The following is a 25,558-nucleotide window of genomic DNA, read 5'->3' on the forward strand; positions in this document are numbered from 1 at the left end:
ATCGGACGCCATGTCACGTTTGGAGAGCCCCTGATGTACCTAAACAGTGGAAACCTCCCACAAGTGACCCCATTTTGGAAACTAGACCCCCCAAGGAACTTATCTAGATATGTGGTGAGCACTTTGAACCCCCAAGGGCTTCACAGATGTTTATAAAGTACAGCCGTACAATTAAAAAATCATTTTTCTCGTTCGCCTTATTGGGGGACACAGAGACCATGGGTGTATGCTGCTGCCACTAGGAGGCTGACACTATGCAAAAAAAGGTTAGCTCCTCCTCCGCAGTGTACACCCCACCGACCGGCAGGAATTTCCTCAGTTTAGCTTAGTGTCAGTAGGAGGTGGACACGGGTCCTTCATTGGACCCATATCTACCTCGATGTGCGTTGTTTCAGGTCTTAGGTGGAATACAGTGTAAACGGTCACAACTGTACTCCCACAAGAGACTATGAGTACGGCGTGTACTGTCACCCCGTATCCTCATAGTTCTCCGGGCGGACCATGGGCTCAGCACAGGACGTGCCAGCGAAGATGGATGGTCCTTGCCCCCTGCCTCCCACCCACTCGCCCACCAGAGCCTGTCGGTTGGACAAGGCGCAAAGACGGAATGGACAGACAGCGTGGGATATGGAAGGTACTTTTATTGGACCGGAAGAAGACACCACCACTCCCAGAGTCTCCACAAGGACGCCAAAGTAGCGCCGCAGGTTATCAGCGGCCGGCGCTTCCCAGTCGCCGCATCCCTTTTGGCCCCAGCTGCGGTGCCGGCTTTCTTCACCCCACCGCCGGTATTTTTGCGTAGGGTGGCGTCTGGGAGCAGGGCTAGGGCGGTATTCTTCTTAGGGGCGGGCGCGGCTGCGCCGCAGTTCTTCCGCGCCGCCCCGTGCTGACAGGCGGCCGCCGTCTCTAATTTAGCCTCCGGCTTCAATTTGGGCCTTCGCTCCCGTCGCTGCCACGCCCCCATCCGCTCTCCTAGGCCGTTGCCTTCCTAAGCCCTCCCACCACCTCTTCAGGCTTGTGCCTGGGAAGGGGGGGCGGGTTTTCCCTCTGGTGGAGGCGACTAGCTCCGCCCTTCTTCTTGCACAGAAACCGCGCTTTTACTTCCTCATGTCGGGCTGTCGCCATCTTTGCAGCCTGACAGCCGGAGACCAAAGCAGAGACCAGCGCTTCCTGTCGGTCCCTGGCCAGTTGCAGAAGCCTAATTCATCTCTTTCGGGGTCACCAGACCGTGAGTACTTCTGCATCTGCAGACTGACACCCTACTCTGCCTTTCTGTCCCCCAACCTTCTGGCAGTTCCGCAGGTTTTCATCTTCTCTTCCTTCACCATGTCTACTTCTAAGCCTGATCGTGGCCGTCCGCCAGTCCCCACGGGCACCCTAGTCCAGTTCTTCGCATGCTCCTCTTGCAATCGCAAACTTCCCTCAGGTCAGCCTACTCCCATCTGCCTGGACTGCAGCAATCCCGTTCAGCATGACCCCGTCCAGGAACCACCTATTGCGCCACGGGAAAGCGAACCACCCATTCCTGGCTGGGCCTCATCTCTTTCACAATCTGTGGCCGACCTCACCAGGGTCTCAGTCCCTAGTGGCCGTTCTTGACAAGTTGCCCCTGGACACTTTTGCAGGGTCCAGCAGGTCACAAGACGCTTCATCTGAGCCAGCTAGCAGAAGCCGCAAAAGGCCCAGGCAGGATCTCCGGCCGGAATCCTCTCCTGGCCCATCATCTGCACCTAGTCCTTCACAGCAGTCGCCCTCCCGTGCCTCCTCACCCGAGTCAGGTGAAGCGTTCTCGGATATGTCTTCTGAAGGGATTGTAGAGCTGGAATCTGGCTAGGACGCGGACATGAAAGTTACAGTACAGAACCTCATCGCGGCAATTAACCACACCTTCAAAATCTCTGACTCCCCTGCGAAATCTTCAGATCAGGAGGTTTCGTTCAGACGGGAGGAAACACCCTCCAGGGTATTTCCTTTTCATTCCGAGTTTGGAAAGATTTTTACAAGAGAAAGGGAAGATCCGACCAGACGCTTTCAAAGAGGAAAGCGTCTCGGCGTACTGTACCCGTTTGCTAAAGAGCTCATGGATAAACTTATTACCCTCACCCACAAAGCCCTCCATGGCTCAGCACCACCCTACATCTCCTCCCTTGTTTCAGTATACCACCCTACCCGCGCCCTCCGTTCTGCTGATGACCTGAGGTTAGTATCCTCAATAGTCAGAACCTCCCACTCCCGTCTCCAAGACTTTACACGTGCCGCGCCAATTCTTTGGAATGCACTTCCCAGGTCAATACGATTAGTCCCCAATCCCCACAATTTTAAGCGTGTCCTGAAAACGCATTTATTCAGACTGGCCTATCGCCTCAACACATTAACCTAACCTATCCCTGTGTGGCAGAGCCAAAAATTTTACCATAACCAGGTTCCCAGCATCATGTTCCCACATGCTTTATGCATCCATTAGCCCTCTGTGTCTGTACTGTTACACACTTAACATTATGGCTGGTCCATACAATCAGGGCAACTGTTACCACCCACCTTTCGTGTCTACCTCTTTCCTCATAGACTGTAAGCTTGCGAGCAGGGCCCTCACTCCTCTTGGTATTTGTTATAATCTACTGTATGTGATTATTGTTATGCTGTAATGTCTATTGTCTGTACAAATCCCCTCTGAAATGTAAAGTGCTGCGGAATATGTCGGCGCTATAAAAATAAAATTTATTATTATTATTATTATAACTGGTCTGCCTCTCCCTCGGTGGACCCGCCCGTGTCCAGACTGTCTAATAGCACGGTTCTCCCGCTTTCAGGTGTGGCGTCTTTAAAGGATTCTAATGATAGAATTATAGAATCCCTGGCGAAGTCTGCCTTCGAAGCGGCTTCGACGGCGGTATGCCCAATCTTTGCTTCATCTTGGGCAGCAAAGGCCATAGCTACTTGGGCAGAGGATCTTCGTCAGGGCATCCTAGAGAAAGCACAACCAGATCGATTGGCCGATCCCGCCAATCAGATTTCCCATGCGGGGGATTATCTGCTTTCTGCTTCTTTGGATGCCGCATCCTGCACAGTTCAGGCGTCAAGCAACGTCGTGGCAATCCGACGTACAATTTGGCTCAAAGCTTGGCAGGCGGACTTGTCATCTAAAAAGTCTCTTACTAATCTGCCTTTTCAGGGAGTACGCCTCTTTGGATCCCAATTGGACCAGATTATTAAGGACGCCACCGGAGGCACGAGTTCCCTCCTCCCTCAGTCCAAGCCTCGCAGACCTCCACTAAGGCGTCAGTTTCGACCCTTTCGGGCTTTCCGCCGTTTCAATACGGCGGAGACATCCTCCAACCAACAAAGGCCGCAGGCACGCCAAGATAGGAAGAAAGTTTCATTCAGACCCACTCCCTCCTGGCGATCCCACTCTTCACAGGGCAGACCATCCAGATCCAGATCTGGACGGTCCACTTCAGCATGACTATCCTCTGACTCCCGAGGGTCCCTTCCAATTGGGAGGTCGACTCTTGTTCTTCAAGGACGTCTGGCTGGCCTCAGTAGAGGACACCTCGGTCAGGGAGGTCGTATCGTCAGGATACAAGATAGAGTTCGTCTCTCTTCCACGGGATCGTGTTTTCAAATCCCGTCCTCCAAAAGATCCAGCCTTGATCCCGGGGTTCTTTACGGCCATCGCCTCTCTCCTCAGTTCCGGGGTGATTGTGCCCGTTCCCGAATCGGAGCGGTTCACAGGGTTTTATTCAAACCTATTCGTGGTGCCGAAAAAAGACGGGACGGTTCGACCCATCTTGGATCTCAAGCGGCTCAACAAGAGAGTCCGTCTTCGCCGCTTCTGGATGGAGTCGGTTCGTTCGGTAATCGCTTCCATGGAGGAGCAGGAATTCATGTGTTCAATAGACATCCAAGATGCCTATCTACATGTTTCCATATTCTCCGGACATCAGAAGTTCCTGCGTTTTGCGGTTCGCCAGGAACATTACCAGTTCGTTGCGCTGCCCTTCGGTCTCGCCACCGCTCCCAGAGTCTTCACGAAGATCATGGCTGCATTGATGGCCTTGTTGAGGATCAGAGGTCTCGTTCTTTTTCCGTACCTCAACGATATTCTGATCAAAGCTCCCTCTTTTCACCAGGCGCGCCTAAGTTTGAAGATCGTCCAAGACACTCTTTCCAATTTCGGGTGGATCGTCAACAGGAAAAAGTCCTGTCTGGTTCCTTCTCAACGCCTTGTGTTTCTGGGCCTACTGTTCGACACTCGTCGGTCAAGGGTCTTTCTCCCACGAGAGAAGATTCTCTCCCTGCAGCAGGATGTACGATCGCTGCAGACCACACGATATCCGTCCCTCCGAACAACCATGAGGGTCCTGGGAAAGATGGTGGCGGCGATAGAGGCAGTTCCCTTTGCCCAATTTCATGCCAGACCTCTCCAACACGCCATTCTGTCAAGGAGGAACAGGTCTGCTCTGTCCCTGGATCACCCTGTTCGTCTTTCATGCCGGATCAAGCGGTCTCTCAACTGGTGGTTGACGTCATCTCTCATCCTCTTGGGGCGGTCTTTTCTTCCCATTCACTGGCAGATTGTAACAACGGATGCCAGCCTCCTCAGATGGGGGGCAGTGTTCCGCAATCACACTGTTCAGGGTCGTTGGTCGACTCAGGAATCAGCCCTGCCGATCAACGTCCCAGAGATACAAGCAATTTATCTGGCTCTCGTCCACTGGGAGAGGCTCCTCAGGGGCCTGCCTATCCGCATTCAGACAGACAATGCCACAGCGGTGGCATATGTCAACCGCCAAGGAGGAACACGGAGTGCCTCAGCCCTGGCAGAAGTGTCCAAGATCCTTCAGTGGGCAGAGATTTCGGTACCGACAATCTCCGCGGTACACATTCCCGGCGTGGACAACTGGGCCGCCGATTTTCTCAGCCGCGAGGGTCTCGCGGCAGGAGAGTGGTCCCTACATCCGGAGGTGTTTCTTCAGCTTTGCCGTCGTTGGGGGACCCCGGATGTAGATCTGCTAGCCTCTCACCTCAACAGGAAAGTCCCACAGTTTGTATCCAGGGCTCGAGATCCTCTCGCAGTGGGCGCCGACGCTCTGGCCATTCCTTGGTCGCAGTTCGAGCTCCCCTACCTGTTCCCTCCCCTGCCCCTATTTCCCAAGCTGTTGAAGAAGATCAAAGCAGAAGGAATTCCAGTCATTCTCATCGCCCCGAATTGGCCCAGAAGGTCTTGGTTCGCGGACATTGTCAACCTTCTCGCGGACGCCCCCTGGAAGCTTCCAGACAGGGCAGATCTGCTGTCTCAAGGCCCGTTTTGCCACCCCAATTCTCGGCCGCTCAATTTAACGGCGTGGCTGTTGAGACCGAGGTTTTGAAACGAGCAGGATTCTCCGGTCGAGTAATTCATACCATGATCCGAGCCAGGAAGCCATCGTCTTCCAAGATTTACTACCGTACTTGGGAGGCCTATTTCACTTGGTGTGAGGCCAATAACATCGCGCCCATGTGCTTTTCGCTCCCTTCCGTTCTGGCGTTTCTTCAGGCAGGGCTGGATGCGGGGCTTGCTCTCAGTTCCTTGAAGGGTCAAGTTTCGGCGCTGTCCATTTTATTTCAGAAGACGTTGGCCTCCCGCCCTCAGGTCAAAACCTTTCTTCAGGGCGTGGCTCACACGGCTCCTCCGTACCAAGCGCCCGTGGATCCATGGGATCTTAATTTGGTTCTTGAGGTTCTGCAAGGTTCTCCTTTTGAACCTCTCAGGGATGTTTCCCTTTCTCTCTTTTCTTGGAAGGTAGCTTTCCGGGTGGCCATCACTTCCATCCGGCGCGTGTCGGAATTAGCGGCTCTTTCTTGCCGCTCTCCTTTCTTGGTACTTCACCAGGACAAGGTAGTTCTACGGCCTCCGCCCTCTTTTCTTCCGAAGGTGGTGTCCTCCTTTCACCTCAATGAGGATATTGTTCTGCCGTCCTTCTGTCCAAGTCCTACTCACCCTCGGGAGCGGTCCCTGAACAAGCTGGATCTGGTCAGGGCGATGAGAATCTATCTGTCTAGGACGACTTCCTTGCGGAAGACAGACTCTCTTTTCATCATTCCAGATGGGGCGCAGAAAGGTCACCCGGCCTCCAAGGCTACTATTGCTCGCTGGATCAGATCGGCAATTTTGGAGGCCTACCGGGTTAAGCATCGAGTGGCCCCTCCGGGGATCAGAGCGCACTCTACCCGGGCAGTTGGTGCTTCCTGGGCAGTACGACACAGAGCCTCCACGCTGCAGCTTTGCAAAGCTGCAACCTGGTCATCGGTTCCCACGTTTGTGAAATTCTACAAGGTCCACACCTACGCTTCGGTGGATGCCAGCCTAGGTAGGAGGATTCTGCAGGCAGCGGTGGTGAGTCCACTGGCCTGATGGAAGTTTGTTTCCCACCCCAGGGACTGCTTTGGGACGTCCCATGGTCTCTGTGTCCCCCAATAAGGCGAACGAGAAAACAGGATTTTTGGGTTGCTTACCGTAAAATCTGTTTCTCGGAGCCTTTATTGGGGGACACAGCACCCTCCCATGTTCTACAACTCCTGTTCTTACTTTGGTTGATTGGTTACAGTTGAGTTGTTTGTTCTGTTCTCAATCTGTTCTGTTACTTCTCCTACTGCTTTCTCACTAACTGAGGAAATTCCCTGCCGGTCGGTGGGGTGTACACTGCGGAGGAGGAGCTAACCTTTTTTTGCATAGTGTCAGCCTCCTAGTGGCAGCAGCATACACCCATGGTCTCTGTGTCCCCCAATGAAGGCTCCAAGAAACAGATTTTACGGTAAGCAACCCAAAAATCCTGTTTTTTTTCGACAAAAATGATCTTTTTACCCCCAATTGTTATTTTCCCAAGAGCAACAGGACCCCAATAGTTATTGTGCAATTCGTCTTGAGTACAATACGTGGGGGTAAACCACTATTTGGGCGCATGGCAGAGCTCGGAAGGGAAGCAGCGCCATTTGACCTTTTTGGCTGGAATTGAGATCGGACGCCATGTCGCGTTTGGAAAGCCCCTGATGTGCCAAAACAGTGGAAACCCCCCATTTCTAACTCTAACCCTAGCCCTAATGGGAAAATGGAAATATTTTTATTTTTTATTTTATTATTTTTCCCTAACTAAGGGGGTGATAACGGGGGGTTTGATTTACTATTTATGGCAGGTTTTTATGTTTGGCGACTGTCGCATGCTAAAAGATGCTTTTTATTGTAAAAATAGTTTTTGCATCACCACATATTGAGAGCTATAATTTTTCCATATTTTGACCCACAGAGTCATGTGAGATCTTATTTTTTGCGAGACGAGTTGACGTTTTTATTGGTACCATTTTCGGGCTTGTGACATTTTTTGATCGCTTTTTATTCCGATTTGTGGGACGCAGAATGAACAAAAACCAGCGTTTCATGAATTTCTTTTGGGGGGTGCGTTTACACTGTTCTGCGTGCGGTAAAATTGATAAAGCAGTTTTATTCTTCGTGTCAGTACGGTTACAGTGATACCTCATTTATGTCTTTTTTTATGTTTTGGCGCTTTTATGCACTGAAAACAATTTTATATAAAAAATAATTATTCTGTGAGCTATAACTTTTTTATTTTTTCGCTGATGATGCTGTATGGTGGCTCGTTTTTTGCGGGACAAGATGACGTTTTCAGCGGTACCATGGTTATTTATATCCGTCTTTTTGATCGCGCGTTATTTCACTTTTTGTTCGGCAGTATGATGATAAAGCATTATTTTTTGCTTCGTTTTTTATTTTTTAAGAGGTTCAATAAAGGGGTTAATTAGTGGGACAGTTTTATAGGGCGGATCGTTACGGATGCAGCGATACCAAATATGTGTACTTTTATTTATTTATTTTTTAAAAAAAATGAATTTATTAGGGAATATATATATATATATTTTTTAAATTTATTTAGCGATTTTTTTTTTTTTTTATAAATTATTTTTACACTTTTTTTTTAAACTTTATTACATTGTCCCAGGGAGGACATAACTGTCATGTGACAGATCGCAGATCTGTCACATCACAGATCGCTGTGAAAGATCAGCGATCTGTCACAGGCAGTGCTGCAGGCTTCCTCATGCTGGCGCTTTGCAGCCATGAGGAAGCCGCCTCCCTGCAGGCCCCCGAAGGTCCCCGCCACCAATTTGGATTCGGGGACCTGCAGGGAAGGAGACCCCCGCAGCAGTGCTGCACATCGCGCTGCTGTGGGGGTCTCAGGGAAGCACGGAGGGAGCCTCCTTGCCGATGCTTCCCTAAACCCCCGGTACACTGCGAACGTGTTTGATCGCAGTGTGCCAGGAGTTAACGTGTCGGGGGCGGTCCGTGACCGCCCCTGACACATAGTGTCGGGTGTCAGCTGTGATAATCAGCTGACACCCGGCCACGATCAGCTGCATTCCCCCCATGAGCGCAGCTGATCGTGCTAGACGTACTATTCCGTCCTTGGGACTTAGGTCCCAGGTCACATGGACGGAATAGTACGTCTAATGTAGGAAAGGTGTTAATATCGGCTTTTTCTGGAGTTTTTCCTGTAATATGGGAAAGCCTAAGGCCAGAAATAAACCCCATAAATCACTGTAAATGGAGACTTTGGGATCAGATCATTTCTGTCCGCGCTGATTGTGGAAACTAAAAATCTTCTCTAAAAGCCTCAAACTTCTGTGTGTGACTCAGAGCTAAGATCTAACGTGATAGAAGATTCCAGTGCGGGGAAGACGGGAAACCTTCATATAGACGGCCGGCGGGGATGGAGGCAGTGACCGACTCTGGCCAAATCTATTTCTAGAGCCGCAGTAGAAGATGAAGATGTCGTCCTCATCATGAAGGAGTTATTTCTCATGTCGCGTGTAATGAATATCTCCTGCAGTATTGCTGATGCCGATTCCAGTGTCGGTAATGAGACGAGAATTAGCGTTATGGAAGATGAGTCTATGAGGAACGTGTTCAGCTGCCGACTCCGAGGAGGAAACTGCTTGTTGTCTGTGGCCTAAATATATAGGTTTTATTAGTAGATGTCAGGGAAGAAAACTAAACCCTGTAAAATAATAAATCTCCTCATATGTTTCCCTTATTATCTCCAGTAATTGTATTATTACACAGGATTCTTATGATGTTACATTGGATCATCTTCTTCTCATTCAGGTCTCTACAATATTGGATCCTCTCAGTGAAGATCTTCTACAAAAGAGAGTTTTCCTGATTTACCCATAAAGGATGGATATGGACAGAGACAAGATGATGGAGAGGATGTTACACCTCACCCTAGAGATGCTCTTCCGTCTCACTGGAGAGGTGAGAGATTCTGATGACGTCACATTACATCATTCTTATCTATGGGAATAACAGATGGACAGAACTGGAGAGGTGAGGACTCTGGAAATGTCTGTAGTGAGATTTATTAATGTGTCTCTCCATAACCAGGATTACACAGTGGTGAGGAAGACCTCTAGTGATCGCTGTCAGGACCCTGTGTCTGAGGGACGGGGACGACCACTGAGCCCAATCACGGGGCCTCCATCTCACCCCCTGACCCATGAGGACATCAATGACCAGAAGATCCTAGAACTCCTCTACAAGATGATTGAGCTGCTGACTGGAGAGGTGACACTGCTGGGAATGCTGGGACATTACACAGTAACACTATGAAGGGATCGGGGGGATGACGGTATCATTGTATGTGTCAGGTTCCTATAAGGTGTCAGGATGTCGCTGTCTATTTCTCCTTGGAGGAGTGGGAGTATTTAGAAGGACACAGAGATCTGTACAAGAATGTCATAATGGAGGTTCGCCAGCCCCTCACATCTCCAGGTAATAGACAGGACTAAATACACATGGCCTATAATTATCTGTATGTAGAGAATGAATTCAGTCCCTGTATGTGTTTCCTCCAGATCTATCCAGTAAGAGGACAACACCAGAGAGATGTCCCCGTCCTCTTTTTCCACAGGACTGTAAGCAAGAAGATCCCAGTGCTCCTCAGGAACATCAGGTAGATGGAGAGAAGGTGTCAGGAGATCTCCCCTATGATGTGTAGACGGCTGTGAAGGTCTTGTGCTCAGTCTTGTTTTATCCACCAGTATTATATGTTTTATACTTGTGTAATGAGAACGGTGGAGATGGCAGGATTAGAGCTGATCATAGATGGGACTTCTCCATCTGTCGGTGACTTTTACAATATTTGTTTCAGGGTGAAGATCTGACCCATATTAATACTACAGAGACCTATGTGAGAGATGATGAGTGGTGTAAAGAGGAAATTCCCACATATGACTACCCAGGTGAGTAGTAACCACTGAATGCAGAGAAGTCACAGATTCCTCTCAGTCACCGGCTGTGGCTGCTTTATCGGTGGTGTAGTCCGGCCGTATTACCATGATCACCATTTTGCCTCTAGACCACAAAATTCTCCGCCATCCAAAACTGTTCAAATGAAATAAACTGGGAAACTGAAACCTGCGTATCTCAGAAAGGAAACCAATTTCTGTCAGTGTCCAAGGATAATTATCTGTCACCACTTGTGCAGGGCCCAACTAGAGGGACGGCCCTTCTGGACTTAATTTTAAGCAACAGGCCAGATAGAATAACAGAAGTACGAGTCGATGGATGTGATGAACAGCGGTAGTTATCCCAACGCTGCCACCAATATGTGACGAACAGCCCACCGTTGGGCAGAGATGCAGGAACTGGTCTTTGATCATCAGGTCCCGTAGCTGCTCAAAGGATTCAAACCGACAATCCGTGGATCCACTGGTCAAAGTGGGTCCTGAGTCCTTGCACTACATCACTGTAGCTATCATGTGGGCCACGTTGGAGGTGTCGGAACTTCTTTCGGTATACCTCAGGTGTCAGCCGATATTTGGCGATCAGCGCCTCCTTTATGGCGCGATAGTCATCATCATGCGCTTGCGGAAGAGAAGCAAATGCCTCCAGAGCTTTGCCTTTTAGCCCTGGGGTCAAGTACCTGGCCCATTGGTCTTCGGGCAGTCGGTACTGTCTGCAGGCTTTCTCAAAGGCTCGCAGAAACGTGTCCAAGTCCCCGTCCTTTTCCATCACGGGAAAATGCTCTGGCTGGGGTTTAGGAGTCTGGACGCTGCTGGGCTCACCGCTTCGGGCTGTGGGGGTATGCCCCCCTTGTCGGAGCATCTCCAGCTCATGGGCTCTCTGAGCCTCAGCTTGGCGCTCAGCTCTCTCCGCCTCTCGCTCGGCTCTCTCAGCCTGGGCCTGGCGCTCGGCTTGGGCCTCCTGCCGATATTGCTGGATCAGCCTCCCCCGTGCCTCACTGTCTTCGGCAGGGAGTGCGTCCAAGGCCTCTTGCAGGTAGGGTTCCAGCGTGCTCTGATTGAATGTGGGGCCAGCGCTCATGAGTGGAGCCTCTGCTGCAGCCCCATTGCCACTTGGGCCAACGTCTGCGCCCGCTGGATTCTGGTCGTTGTCCAGCTGCACTAGACCCGCGATCATTTGATCTTTGGTTCCGCCTGCGGCGTCTATGCCTCAGTACGTGCATAACCCAGTAAGGGTGTCCTTTTTCTGCTGCTGATACCACTCCACTCTCATCTGCGCCATGGTTGCCAAATAAAAGATAGAAAAGAAAAACAAAGAAACGGGAGGGGATACTTGCAAGTACACACTAATGTCTCAGGACTAGTAACCACTGAGTCTGTTCTCCAAAACCTATGATGCAGGATTCCCGCAGGAACCGTGTAGGTTTTTAGTGAGAGGAATGATTGCTCAAACCAAATCACTAATGCTCTAGGATTATCCCACCGCTCTGCCACCAATATGTGATGAACAGCGGTAGTTATCCCACCGCTGCCACCAATATGTGACAAACAGCCCACCGCTGCTCGTCCGATACGGCGACTGACGGGGGTCCCGCTGCCACCAAAACGCGACGGACAGCGGACCCTGTGTCACCACTATGTCACAGTCCCACCACTGACACGGGTGTATCAGCGGACGGAGGGACGAGACACACTGCCGGCACACGGCTATCACAGGCACAGTGGGGGCTTATCTTAGTTATCCCACCACTGGCACCATGTGACCAAAAATATCCAGCAAGCTAATCTCTCTCTACAATTTGCCGCAGGGGAGTATTTTGGGTGTACATCCCACTTCCTCAGTTCCACTTCGGAACTCGCAGCTCTCCGGCGCCCCCCTTACCCTCAGGTCAGTCAGGGAACTGCACCTAGGATAATTGGTTGCCGGACGGGCTGCCTGTTGTGAACCGGCAATTAGGCTTCTGCAGTAAGGGAATTATCAATGCTGTGGCAGCAGCCCCTCATTCAGCAATATAAGACCCTTCTGTACTGCCAGCAAGCCGCAATAGCCATACACAACGTGCTGCCACCAGACACAGTTACTTAATTCACAGTGTTAAATTAAGAGGGTCCGTGGCAAACCCCTTGAATTAGTAGCGATTATCTATCAAAGGCGTATAGTTCGATTCTTAGAGCATGGAGGCAGACTAAATATCAAATCATTTATTTTCCGAAAGAGGACAGTGATTACAGATAAGTTGCTATAAAGTTGAGACATTAATTATGTACAGTTACAAATATAAAATAAAAGATGGATGAACATAGAAAGTACACTCACGGTTGTTCATGGCTCTTTAGGCAAAACCATGCGGCGGAGAAAGAAGGCGGAGCCACACATCTCCACTCATCTGGAGTTCTTGTCAGCACGAGGATTGGAGCCCTCCTCTGCTGGTTTTGCCAAGGGAATGCCTTATAGACTCTGCGATGTGACATCACGGAGAGGTGCATTCTGGGTTAATCCCACCTCTCTCATCCAAGTTATAATTTGGCTACAAAACTTAGATTAGCTATAACTTTATGGGAGAAGCTGGTATGGACTCATCAGTGGTATCATGTTTCCCAGCATAATGAGCCCATCAAGAAAACATCAAACATCTATGCGATATGACCGTCCATTTGGGAGCAAATCATATCTCAGGGTCTGGACATGTTAGAACTGCGGAAGTGACACTGTAGCGGAGCTGGGACCGCTCAGATTACCAAAAGATGATTTTCATATCTCTACTTTGTACGGTTTTCGCAGGGCAGGCTCTTAAAGGTTTACTTCTAACCTTGATTTCAGACAAAGACCCTTTTCCCGAACTTTTTTTTTTTCTTTCAGTTGAGGCTGAGAGAAGCCAAATGGTGTGACAGGAAGTGTCCTGGTTTATAGCACTTGGGGGGAAGGGAAACTACTACAGTGTACCATGTAACTCAGAAGGGGAAGAGAGGGGGCTGCAGCCCCACTGCCAGGCTGGCAGTTTTCAATGTCATAGAATGCCGGATTTTTCTGGAAAGTTCCAACCGAAAACATCATATCTTGTAGACATTGTACATCACAATGGGCACCTAGGGAACAGTGAGCACAAATTAATACAATTCCACTTGTCCTTCAGTAAGGTGCCCTGGAAGGGGGTTACAAAAACGCTGGATTTCAGGAAAGCAAAGTTTGATGAGCTTAGATAGGACCTTCGCCAAATTGATTGGGACAATGTCCTCAAAAATAGGAGCACAGAAAATAAATGGGAAATATTTAAATCAGTTTTACACACCCACTGCGAGCTAGCCATACCGTACAGAAATAAAAGGGCTAGGAACAGGAGAACACCAATGTGGCTAAATAAGGATGTAAAAAGGGCAATAAATAACAAGAACAAGGCATTTAGGAAGCTAAAACAAGAAGGCCATGAAGAAGCATTAAAAAGTTATAGAGAAAAAAATAAAATGTGTAAAAAACAAATACATTTAGCAAAAGTGGAAACTGAGAGACTCATTGCTAAGGAAAGTAAAACAAACCCCAAACTATTCTTTAATTATATAGACAGTAAAATGATTAAAATTGATGGTGTCGGCCCTTTAAAGAACAATGAGGGTGAAATCATAGAGAGCGGTATGGGAAAAGCAAATGTTTTAAATACTTTTTTCTCAACAGTGTTCACACAGGAAAGGATTTGCCAGAGGAAATGCAGAGTGATAATGTAAACTCCCCATTAAGTATTACCTGCCTAACCCAGGAAGAAGTGCAGAACCGCCTTAGTAAGATTAAAATTGTCAAATCACCAGGCCCTGATGGCATTCACCCTCGGGGATTAAGGGAGCTAAGTAATGTGATAGACAGGCCTCTATTCCTTATATTTAAAGACTCTATAGAAACAGGGTCTGTTCCTTTTGATTGGCGGCAAGCAAATGTGGTACCAATATTCAAAAAGGGGTGTAAAAGGGAACCTGAAAACTATAGGCCGGTAAGCTTAACATCTGTTGTGGGTAAAATTTTTGAAGGGTTTCTAAGGGATACCATTATGGAATATCTCAATGTTAATAAATGTTTAACTCCATATCAGCATGGATTTATGAAGGATCGCTCCTGTCAGACTAACCTGATCAGCTTCTATGAGGATGTAAGCTCTCAAATGGACCAAGCAGAATCATTGGATGTCATTTATCTTGACTTCTCTAAAGCATTTGACACTGTCCCACATAAAAGATTGGTAAGTAAGATGAGAAATCTTGGGCTAGGGGAAAATGTGTGTAGATGGGTAGGTTGCTGGCTTAGTGATAGAAAACAAAGAGTGGTTATTAATGGGGCACACTCAGATTGGGCCAGGGTTACTAGTGGGGTACCATAGGGGTCTGTATTGGGCCCCCTACTATTTAATATATTTATTAATGATCTAGTGGATGGCTTACACAGTAAAATATCAGTATTTGCAGATGATGCAAAACTATGTAAGGTAGTTAACACAAAGGAGGACAGTTTGCAACTACAGACAGATTTGAGTAAATTGGAGAATCGGGCTGAAAAATGGCAAATGAGGTTTAACACAGATAAGTGTAAGGTTATGCACATGGGAAGGAGAAACAGATGCTACAATTACTTACTAAATGGGAAACTGCTGGGGAAATCAGACATGGAAAAAATAGGGTCATGGGATGCATTAGAAGAGGTCTGGGGGGGGCGTGGCCTGAGCGGCATGTGAGGAAGACGTGTGCCCGCTGAGCTCCCGCATATACCTGCTTAATTCAGCCGTTCTGTCCCCACAGCACGGCTAGTTTAACCCCTGGAGGCTGCACCGGAGACGGTAGACACCGCGGGGCACCGGAGATCGCTGCTTCACCCCAGGATATGGGGAAAAGAGGTCAGAGAAGGGTGGCAGGAGAGGCCGGAGCGGGGAGCCAAGATGGCGCCGCTGCCGCAGCGCGTGCCTTAGAGGAGGCCGCAGAAGACAGCGCAGCTAGGAACAGGGCAGTGGCGGTCAGGCTGCAGCGCTTTGCCCGCACGGCCGAGGCAGAGCAGGAGTCTCTCCAGGATTCTGATATGGACCAGGAGACTGTGGCAGAGGACATGAGCCCGGGAATGGGGGAGGAGGAGGAGGCTGCCCATGCCAGAGTGCAGGGGGGGAAGGGAGCTGAGCCTAGCTGGAGTGATCTGGTGGAAAGAAATAAACAGCACCTCACAGCCTTGCAACTACAAGTTCCAGACGAGCCCACCAACAAAGATGTAATTCTGGCAGTGGTGCACTGTGGGACTGTGATCTCACATGTCCTGACACAACTGGGCTTTCTGCAGGAGTCCATGCAGACTGTGCGACATGAACTGCACAGTGTTAGAGACAGAACAAGCCAGCTGGAAAAACGTATGGGTGCTGTGGAGAATTCGGCCTCTGACTCAGGACAGCATTGTACAGAGCTCAAGAAGGACATGGCAGCTGTCTGGGCTAAAACTGACAACCTTGAAAATAGATCCAGAAGGAATAATGTTCGTATTGTGGGCATGCCAGAGCGCTGTGAGGGAAAGAATCCTACTGCCTTCATTGAAACATGGCTTAAGGAATAAGTAGGTGAGGACAATCTAACACACCTATATGCAGTGGAAAGAGCACACAGAGTCCCGACTCGGGCCCCCCCCGGTCATCCACCAAGACCTGTGCTGGCTAAAATCCTCCATTATAGAGATAGAGACGTTATCCTTAGATACTCAAGAGAACACCCTGACCTTACAATAGAAGGATCCAGAGTCTCCTTTTACCCGGACTTTTCGCCGGAAGTTCAGAAGATGAGAGCGAAGTTCACAGACATCAAGAAGCGTCTGAGAGCCTGTGGCGTCAAGTACTCCATGTTTTTCCCGGCTAAACTGCGTGTTGAGGCCTGGAATAAAACCCACTTTTTTCTGGACCCCAGGGAAGCCGTGGACTGGTTGGACCTTAACGAGTGACAGTTGAGGAAGGAGGGGAAGGAGCAGGAATGTGGCTGATGGTATCTTGGCTCGCTCAGTTATTATGGAGCCTTGCGGTTGAAGTCTGCGGTCCTGAGGCAATGGACTGCCTAAGAAGTTATATTTTTGTTTATTCTTATATTACTCTGTTATATGCTGTTTTTTAAGAATTTGTGGTCCTTATGGGGCCTTGGTCTGAATACGGATAAGGAAAAATGCAAAGTGCTGTGGGGTTATATCCTGTCAAATGCGGGTAGTGAAAAGGAACTGAAGCGCCTGCTGAATGGGGTGGAAGGGTTCGACAGCACCCTTACTTGTTGCACCCTTGGTTCAGCCCAAGGAATTGTTGGAGGGTGTTCTTTGGGGGGAGGGGGGAGGGATTAGGTTCAAAATGTCCTTTGGCATACTTGTACATTTCAATATTGGCTATGGTACGGCCGGGGGGGAGATGGTAGGCAATATGCTATGGTACGATAATGGCTGACTTTAAGATACTTAGTTGGAATATCAGGGGGTTAAAGTCGCCGGTAAAACGACAGGCCATATTCTCCTTCTTAACGGACCAGAAGCCGGTGGTTGTTTGTTTGCAGGAGACGCATCTCACACAGGAGACGCTGGGAATCCTGGATAAGAGATGGGTACAGGCGGGCTTTCACTCTACTCATTCCCAATACTCTAGGGGGGTTAGTATATTGATTCACTCCAGGACTCAATTTAAGTGTCACCGGGTGGTGGTGGACACAGAGGGGCAATTTGTTCTTCTATCTTGTACAATCTTTTCTACCTCACTGGTGTTGATATCTATATATATATACCTCCGCCATATAGCAGTAGAGTTATCTATGAAGTTCTTGCCATTCTGAGAGATTTTCCGGGGGTTCCGCATATGGTGGTGGGAGATTTTAATAATATTCTGGATTCACACTGGGACAGGGGTAGCCATGAACCTTTGAGGCTGGGAGGTAATCTTACGCCATTTGGGGTGCTTGTGCGGGAGATAGCTTTGACCGACTTGTGGAGATGCCGTAACCCTGGTGTCCGTCAATTCTTGTGCTTCTCCTCTACTCACTCCTCCCTGTCTCGCATCGATCTGGCCCTGGGTGATGATCTTATGCTGGGAAAAACTTTAGAGGTTAAATATCTGGCGCGAACGGTATCTGATCATTCGCCTGTTTCAGTCATGCTTGGGGGGGCGGGAACAGGAGGAGTGATAGACCTCTCTGGCGCCTCAACCCGTTTTGGCTACAGCTAATCGATAAGAATAACGGCTTTATCCCTGAGTTGCAGGAATATCTTAGTTTTAATAGAGGCTCGACTTCTAGTGGGATCGTCTGGGAGGCCTTAAAGGCGTACTTAAGGGGAATGTACATACGAGAGATTTCTAAAATAAAGACCGCCTCCAGGGCAAAATCACAACTTGTATTCAAGGAACTGGAAGATGCGGAAAGGGCCCTTGCAACACAGAGCACACCTGCCACTCAGAAGCGGTTGGGGGAGGCGCAGTCAAAGGTGACCAAACAGACATTAGAGGCGGCGGCGCAAAAACGGCTGTTTCAGTCTACTCAATATTTTGAGAGTGGGGAAAGTGTGGGGCATTTGCTTTCTGTCGTGACATCGGCACAGAGAGGGTCTGCGACTATAGCGGGTCTTCAGGATGTGAATGGGCGACTACTCACTGACGCACCGGGGATTTTAAAAATTCTGGAGACTTTTTATGCTGACTTATATTCCTCACATGCTAGAGCCCCGACAGAGGATGTTGTTGCCTTTTTGGAGGCTGCCAATCTCCCAAGGCTGACTCCTGAGGACAGACACTTTCTAGATAGACCTCTAAGTCTGGACGAGTTGGAGGAGGCTCTGGGAACCATGTCCAATGGTAAGGCACCTGGGGTAGATGGGTTGCCAGCTGAGGTGTACAAACGGTATAGAACGGTGTTGCTCCCTGCTCTATTGACAGTGTTTAATGATAGTTTGGAACGGGGTGTTCTCCCACCGTCTATGCGAGAAGCTGTCATTGCCGTGCTGTTGAAGAAGGATAAGGATCCAACTCTGCCCGCGTCGTATAGGCCCATCTCCCTCTTGACGCTAGACATTAAACTTTTAGGGAAGGTCCTGGCCATTCGACTCTCAAAAGTAGTAGCTGTGTTGATACACCCCGATCAGATGGGGTTTATGCCCAACAAATCGACGGCTATGAATATTAGGAGATTATACCTGAATATGCAGGTGAGGGCTGATAATGCCGGGAAGAGGGTGGTTCTGTCCCTAGACGCCGCTAAGGCATTTGATAGTGTGGAGTGGGACTATTTATGGGCGACGCTTCACTGTATGGGCTTTGGCCCGGGCTTTATTGGCTGGGTCAAGCTCTTGTACTCGGAGCCGAGTGCACGGCTGAGGGCTAATGGTCAGTTGTCTGACCCTTTTTCACTTCATAGAGGAACAAGGCAGGGATGCCCTTTATCCCCGCTGCTGTTTGCTTTCGCGGTGGAGCCATTGGCCTCGAGGATAAGATCGGATGCTGGCATAGAGGGATTCCGGTATGGGAACATGAGGAGAAGGTAGCATTATATGCGGATGACCTGTTGTTATTTTTAGCGGACGCGGACAGATCATTACAAAACACGATGACACTTCTTGGGGCGTTTGGGGAGGTCTCGGGTCTGGTTATTAACTGGGAGAAGTCTGCGCTCCTCCCACTGGACTCATGCTCCTGCAGTGTGGTAGGTGTGCCGGTTGCAACGTCCCTCCAATATTTGGGCATAAGAATATCCAATAAGCTGACAGACTATGAGAGCCTAAATCTTGTTCCGCTGTTGGACAGGATCAAACAGAAGGTTAAGGCCTGGGCAAAGTTACACCTCTCTGTTGTGGGAAGAGTGAATCTGTTGAAGATGGTAGTTATGCCGCAACTATTATATGTCCTTCATAACTCCCCTGTCTGGCTTCCCCAGAACAGGTTTCATAAAATTAATATGATTTTTAGAGAGCTCATCTGGCTGAAACAAGGCGCGAGAATTAAACTTGAACACTTGCAAAAACCTAAAGAAGAGGGGGACTTGCGTTGCCCAACCCATGGCTTTATTTTCTGTCTTCCCAATGCCAGCATGTAGCGGGAGGAATGGAGGGCGAGTTGGTGGATCTGGTGGGAGGTCAGAAGATCCTTCAATTTCTAGTGGGGCGGGGATCACTGGTGTCGAGTCTGGAGTCGGGTAGATTTCGATCCCTTGCACTCAGGTTCCCTACGGTGCTTCTAATGGTTAGGGTATGGGATAAGCTGAGGCAGCTGAGAGGAATACGCGGTCTTACAAAGTACTCCCCCATATGGGACAATCAGCATTTGCCATGCATGAAAACGCTCAGAGGCTTTGCTCACTGGAGGCGGATTGGCATATGGTGGGTGTCGCAGCTGGTGGAGGGAGTGGTCTTTAAAACTTTTGAGCAATTGGGACGGGAATTTCCCCTCCAACGCTCTATGTTTTATCAATATTTGCAGCTGCGTCACGCGTATATGGTGCAGAGCAAAAAAGTTGACCTAACCGTACACTGTGACGTCATTGTCCATAGGCTTGGTATGCAGGGGTCCACCAGGGGACTGATTTCGATGGTGTATGGTGGCTTACTTGGACAGGTCCTGTCAAGGCATCCTATTGGTGCACTGACAAAGTGGGAACAACAGCTGGGTACGATATCAGCGGAACAGTGGGACTCGATTCTACAGATGATTCCCAGATTATCTCTTAATGAGCCTGGCCGCCTGTCTCAGCTATATATCCTCTATAGGACATACAGGTCTCCCGAATGGTTGTTCAGTAGAGGGTTATGGTTGGATTCGAGGTGCCCCAGGTGCACGATGGATAATGCGGACATTTTACATACGATGTGGACATGCTCTTGCCTGCAAATATTCTGGATCGTGGTCCTTAGCCTTATACACTTGGTCACGGGACAGGATATTCCCAGGGACCCCACGGTTTGTGTTTTGGGCTATGTTGATGAGGTGGGAGGGGATCAATACCTTAAAATTGCTGTGGCCAGAATGCTATTTGTGGCCCGAAAGCTGATAGCTTATCACTGGATTTCTGCCAAAATCCCCTCAAGAAAAGAATACATTAATAGGTTGAACCAAATATTATATAGGGAAAAATTTGTGTACCTCAGGAGGGGTGTGCCGCATATTTTTGGGAAAATTTGAGAGGGATGGTTGAAGGTTCCCGGCCTGGCTGCCTCAAATCTCCTAGATTAATGGGTGGGCCCTGGAGGTGGTCTCCTGTCAGTTGCTAATCGTCATCTCTCCTATGATATTGTTGTATGATGGAATTGGGTTTATTCGCTATGCACCAGTATATATGCCATCGGACAAAGGGAGGGGGGTGTTATGGGGGAAGGGAATGTTTGACAACATGTTGTAAGTTGTACATGCCTGTCATTTCTAAAACTTTTAATAAAAACTATCTGATTAAAAAAAAAAAAGAAGAGGTCTGGGGACACGAGATGAAAACGTAATTCTCCCTCTGTACAAATCACTCGTCAGACCACACTTGGAGTATTGTGTGCAATTTTGGATGCCGGTGCTCAAGAAAGACATTACTGAACTTGAAAGGGTTCAAAGGCGGGCTACTAAAATGATAAATGGAGTTGGTTCATTACAATACCCAGAAAGGTTATCAAAATTAGGTCTGTTTGGATCGCCCCCTGTTGTTGGCAGGGCAGGGCCGTAGGGTACTCGGTACCGGGCCCGTTGATCTCAATGGGAGTTGTCACGGCAGCTGTGACCCGGTCCATGGCCCTGGGCGTCCATTGTAAAAGGAAGATTGCAAGTGCGTTCGGATAATGTTTAAAGTTTATGAGTGGATGATTCGTGACGCCACCTGTGGTGCTCAGCAATGGAGATGTTAAGCCGACGCTGCAGACAGATCCTCTGGGACAGATGGTGTGGTGCAGCAATGATGTTGTGGCCCTCCACAGGTAGGGCTGTAGTCCCAGGGCACAGTAGATGAAGAGATAGGGAAGAGACGTAGATGGTGCAGTGTTAAGCACAGAGATGTAGCAGTGCTGAGTGTGTTGGCGCAGGAATAAGCGGAGGACACCAGGGCATGTAGTTCCAAAGCTTTACTCACAGTCTGTTGTGCGTACAGGTGCCCGCATCCGTGCCGTTTCCTCCAGGTCAGGAGCTCAGCCAACTTCCAGGCAAGATGAAGCACTCCGTTCCAACACTCCGCCAACATATGCCTTTCCTGAACGTCTCCCTTCTAGCACCTATTTGAAGTACTCACAGTACTGAGTTACACTGGAGTTCCTCCTTTTAGATGTTCTTTGAACTCAACTTGTACGGCAGACAGCTGTAGCCTGCTTCGGGGACTCCTTGCTACTAAGTCCCAGCTCACTCAAGTTGCTGTTGTGCCCCCAAGTCTTGTGTGGGAATAAAGTGGTGACAACTTCTATTCTTCCGGTGTCTGCTGCAGGACCATTAGTATTCATACAACCTCGGGGACCTTACCCCGGCCTTGCGCTTAGAACTTGAGGAAGGGCTCTGCTCTAACCCTAGTCCTTAGTTCTCTTCTCCTTACGCTCCATACAAAACAATCTTTCTTATGGAGAATTAGGCTTTCTGAATATCTCTTTCCTGTGCCAGCAGACCCAGGTCACTGAGGTCTGCTGCAGCACTTCCTTCAATCCATGCCACTCAGGGGATCTCCTCTCACCAACTGCTCCTGAATCCTATCTTCCCCGCTCTTTGGTGCAGACTAAACTCCACCCACCTCCCAGCACTCTTCGTGTTCCAAGCAGGGAGCCACCAAAGGTGCTTTGCTACACTACTATGTTGTGTGGGATGCAGGTGTTGGAGTGTGGTCAGGTGTCTCCACCTTACCTGGATGGTGGGGTACCACACCTCAGGAGGAGGTGCAGTACCTCTGTGGCGACTGAACCCTCAGGGGCGCCACATATTTACTCTAGAAAAGAGAAGACTTAGGCGAGACCTAATACATATGTACAAGTATATCAGAGGGCAATACAGAGATCTCTCCAATGAACTGTTTGTACCAAGGACTGTGACAAGAGCAAGGGGGCATTCTGTTCGTTTGGAGGAAAGACAATTTCTGCACCAGCACAGAAGAGGGTTCTTCACGGTAAGAGCAGTGAGGCTCTGGAATTCTCTTCCTGAGGAAGTGGTGATGGCCAACTCACTGAATGAATGTAAGAAAGGAATGGAGGCTTTTCTTGTGAGTAACAGTATAGAAGGTTACGAATAACAGAATATTATAGGTAGATGGTTGACCCAGCTTAGGGGAAGGAATTTTTTTCCCTATGGAGAAAATTGGCTTCTACTCTGTGGGGTTTTTGCCTTCCCCAGGATCAACAATGCAGAACAGCTGCACTAAAAATAGGCTGAACTAGATGGACATAAGGTCTTCCTTCAGCCTTCAAAACTATGTTACTAGCTTACTTTGGGCATTGAAAGCCCTTTTCTATTGAACTTACAACGTGGAGGTTCCACTTGGTATTAGAAGATGCTGACCGTTACCTGCCCAGATCTGTAACTATAAAGCCAAATGACAGCGTACGTGGAATGTGCTGAGAATATAGAAAATCACTTGAAGAAAGGTATTATGCTGGGCCTGTAAGAGAAAGCAGAGGGTAATGATGCTGTTGGCTTCCTAGAATCCTGAGATCTTATCGGATGAATCTTCTTCTCCCTCTGTTTCTCCATTGACAGATGATGGACCTGAGTGGGGACATGTTTTTTGTGAGATGAGAATTGGTATTATTTTCGCCTACATAACATTGATTGGTTTCTTTATATTTGATATTTGGGAGGCAGAATGAACAAACAGTTGAACACCGCACACTACTGGTTCATCCAACAAGGTTTTCTATTAGACTGTGAACTGTCATTGTCTTGGTAAATAATTAAAGATTTTTACATAGCTTGCCATTTTTATGGACAGTTTAAGTAGAAATGTTCAAAAATATAAAACTCAAGGCTGGGAAATAATTATAATTTTGCGCTGGTTGCAGATATGCTCTAAGCGTCTTGTCTCTATAATATGATCAAGTAATATTAACAATATAAGCAAGAGGGGTTAAATTACCTTCTTCCCACATTGTAGGGTGTCGATCGTATAGAGGTGCTGCAATACTCAAATTCTTGAGTGGAAAATATCCATAGACGAGATATGGCACACGATCTAGAAAAGCGGTGCCTTGAAAAATGTCTATACAGTTATGGCCAAAAGTATTGACACCCCTGCAATTCTGTCAGATAATACTCAGTTTCTTCCTGAAAATGATTGCAAATGCAAATTCTTTGGTATTATTATCTTCATTTAATTTGTCTTAAATGAAAAAACACAAAAAGAATTGTCCTAAAGCCAAATTGGATATAATTCCACACCAAGCATAAAAAAGAGGGTGGACAAAAGTATTGGCACTGTTCGAAAAATCATGTGATGCTTCTCTAATTTGTGTAATTAACAGCACCTGTAACTTACCTGTGGCACCTAACAGGTGTTGGCAATAACTAAATCACACTTGCAGCCAGTTGACATGGATTAAAGTTGACTCAACCTCTGTCCTGTGTCCTTGTGTGTACCACATTGAGCATGGAGAAAAGAAAGAAGACCAAAGAACTGTCTGAGGACTTGAGAAACCAAATTGTGAGGAAGCATGAGCAATCTCAAAGCTACAAGTCCATCTCCAAAGACCTGAATGTTCCTGTGTCTACCATGAGCAGTGTCATCAAGAAGTTTAAAGCCCATGGCACTGTGGCTAACCTCCCTAGATGTGGACGGAAAAGAAAAATTGACAAGAGATTTCAAAGCAAGATTGTGCGGATGTTGGATAAAGAACCTCAACTAACATCCAAACAAGTTCAAGCTGCCCTGCAGTCCGAGGGTACAACAGTGTCAACCTGTACTATCCGTTGGCGTCTGAATGAAAAGGGACTGTATGGTAGGAGACCCAGGAAGACCCCACTTCTTACCCCGAGACATAAAAAAGCCAGGCTGGAGTTTGCCAAAACTTACCTGAAAAAGCCTAAAACGTTTTGGAATAATGTTCTTTGGTCAGATAAGACAAAAGTAGAGCTTTTTGGGCAAAGGCATCAACATAGAGTTTACAGGAGAAAAAAAGAGGCATTCAAAGAAAAGAACACAGTCCCTACAGTCAAACATGGCGAAGGTTCCCTGATGTTTTGGGGTTGCTATGCTGCCTCTGGCACTGGACTGCTTGACCGTGTGCATGGCATATGAAGTCTGAAGACTACCAACAAATTTTGCAGCATAATGTAGGGCCCAGTGTGAGAAAGCTGGGTCTCACTCAGAGGTCATCGGTCTTCCAGCAGGACAATGACGCAAAACACACTTCAAAAAGCACTAGAAAATGGTTTGAGAAAAAGCACTGGAGACTTCTAAGGTGGCCAGCAATGAGTCCAGACCTGAATCCCATAGAACACCTGTGGAGAGATCTCAAAATGGCAGTTTGGAGAAGGCACCCTTCAAATATCAGGGACCTGGAGCAGTTTGCTAAAGAAGAATGGTCTAAAATTCCAGCAGAGCATTGTAAGAAACTCATTGATGGTTACCGGAAGCGGTTGGTCGCAGAAATTTGGCTGCAGGTTGTGCAACCAAGTATTAGGCTGAGGGTGCCAATACTTTTGTCTGGCCCATTTTTGGAGTTTTGTGTGAAATGATCAATCTTTTGCTTTTTGCTTCATTCTCTTTTGTGTTTTTTTCATTTAAGACAAATTAAATGAAGATAATAATACCAAAGAATTTGTGTTTGCAATAATTTTCAGGAAGAAACTGAGTATTATCTGACAGAATTGCAGGGGTGTCAATACTTTTGGCCATAACTGTATGTATGAGTATGACTGCAGCACTATCCTAGCAATATATCGTAGCAATAGAACCAATATTCCGTTTGTGGATCATCATATTTCTTGATGTTACGCAGGTGCTCATTAATTCTCACGTTCATGGGTCTCTTTCTTCTGCCCACATAAAATTTGTTTCAAGGACATCTAATAGAATACAGGCCCCCTTTGATGAGCATGTAATGAAATCTTTAATTTGGTAACATTCATCCCCTTTCTTTATCTCCGTTTTTTTCTTCAATTCTAAAGTTTTACCGACGGAGATAAAGAAAGGGGATAAATGTTACCAAATTAAAGATTTCTTTACATCAAGAAAAAATATGATGATCACCCTCTCTGAAAACATTTTGCTAAAGTACATGAAGGCTCCAAAAGTGGAATAGATGTAATAGGGATCCAAGTAATTAAACAACACTGGTGAAATGGAGATTTTATTAAAA

General features: G+C 47.9%; 2 protein-coding genes and 1 pseudogene across 2 annotated transcripts in view; 2 read left to right on the forward strand and 1 right to left on the reverse strand.

Annotated features, from left to right (window-relative positions):
* Nucleotides 1–25,558, forward strand: part of LOC141056851 (uncharacterized) — a 77,261-nt gene that overhangs the window by 47,738 nt on the left and 3,965 nt on the right.
* LOC141056852 (uncharacterized) overlaps nt 1–25,558 on the reverse strand; it is a 76,289-nt pseudogene that overhangs the window by 28,740 nt on the left and 21,991 nt on the right.
* LOC141056797 (uncharacterized) lies at nt 1,844–25,501 on the forward strand. The gene is made up of 6 exons (XM_073553282.1): nt 1,844–1,855; nt 9,437–9,616; nt 9,700–9,823; nt 9,907–10,004; nt 10,203–10,293; nt 25,368–25,501. The coding sequence occupies exons 1-6, from the start codon at nt 1,844–1,846 to the stop codon at nt 25,499–25,501; spliced, it is 639 nt and encodes a 212-aa protein (XP_073409383.1).

The sequence above is a fragment of the Dendrobates tinctorius genome, unplaced genomic scaffold, assembly GCF_039654945.1.
Source record: "Dendrobates tinctorius isolate UK_male_01 unplaced genomic scaffold, ASM3965494v1 ptg000200l, whole genome shotgun sequence".
Classification (NCBI taxonomy): domain Eukaryota; kingdom Metazoa; phylum Chordata; class Amphibia; order Anura; family Dendrobatidae; genus Dendrobates; species Dendrobates tinctorius.

What these genes read in the sequence shown, in the direction of transcription:
- LOC141056797 (XM_073553282.1), top strand. An exon ending in GTGCTCCTCAGGAACATCAG is followed by an intron (nt 10,005 to 10,202) that starts GTAGATGGAGAG and finishes TATTTGTTTCAG; the next exon opens with GGTGAAGATCTGACCCATAT. An exon ending in TCCCACATATGACTACCCAG is followed by an intron (nt 10,294 to 25,367) that starts GTGAGTAGTAAC and finishes TCAATTCTAAAG; the next exon opens with TTTTACCGACGGAGATAAAG.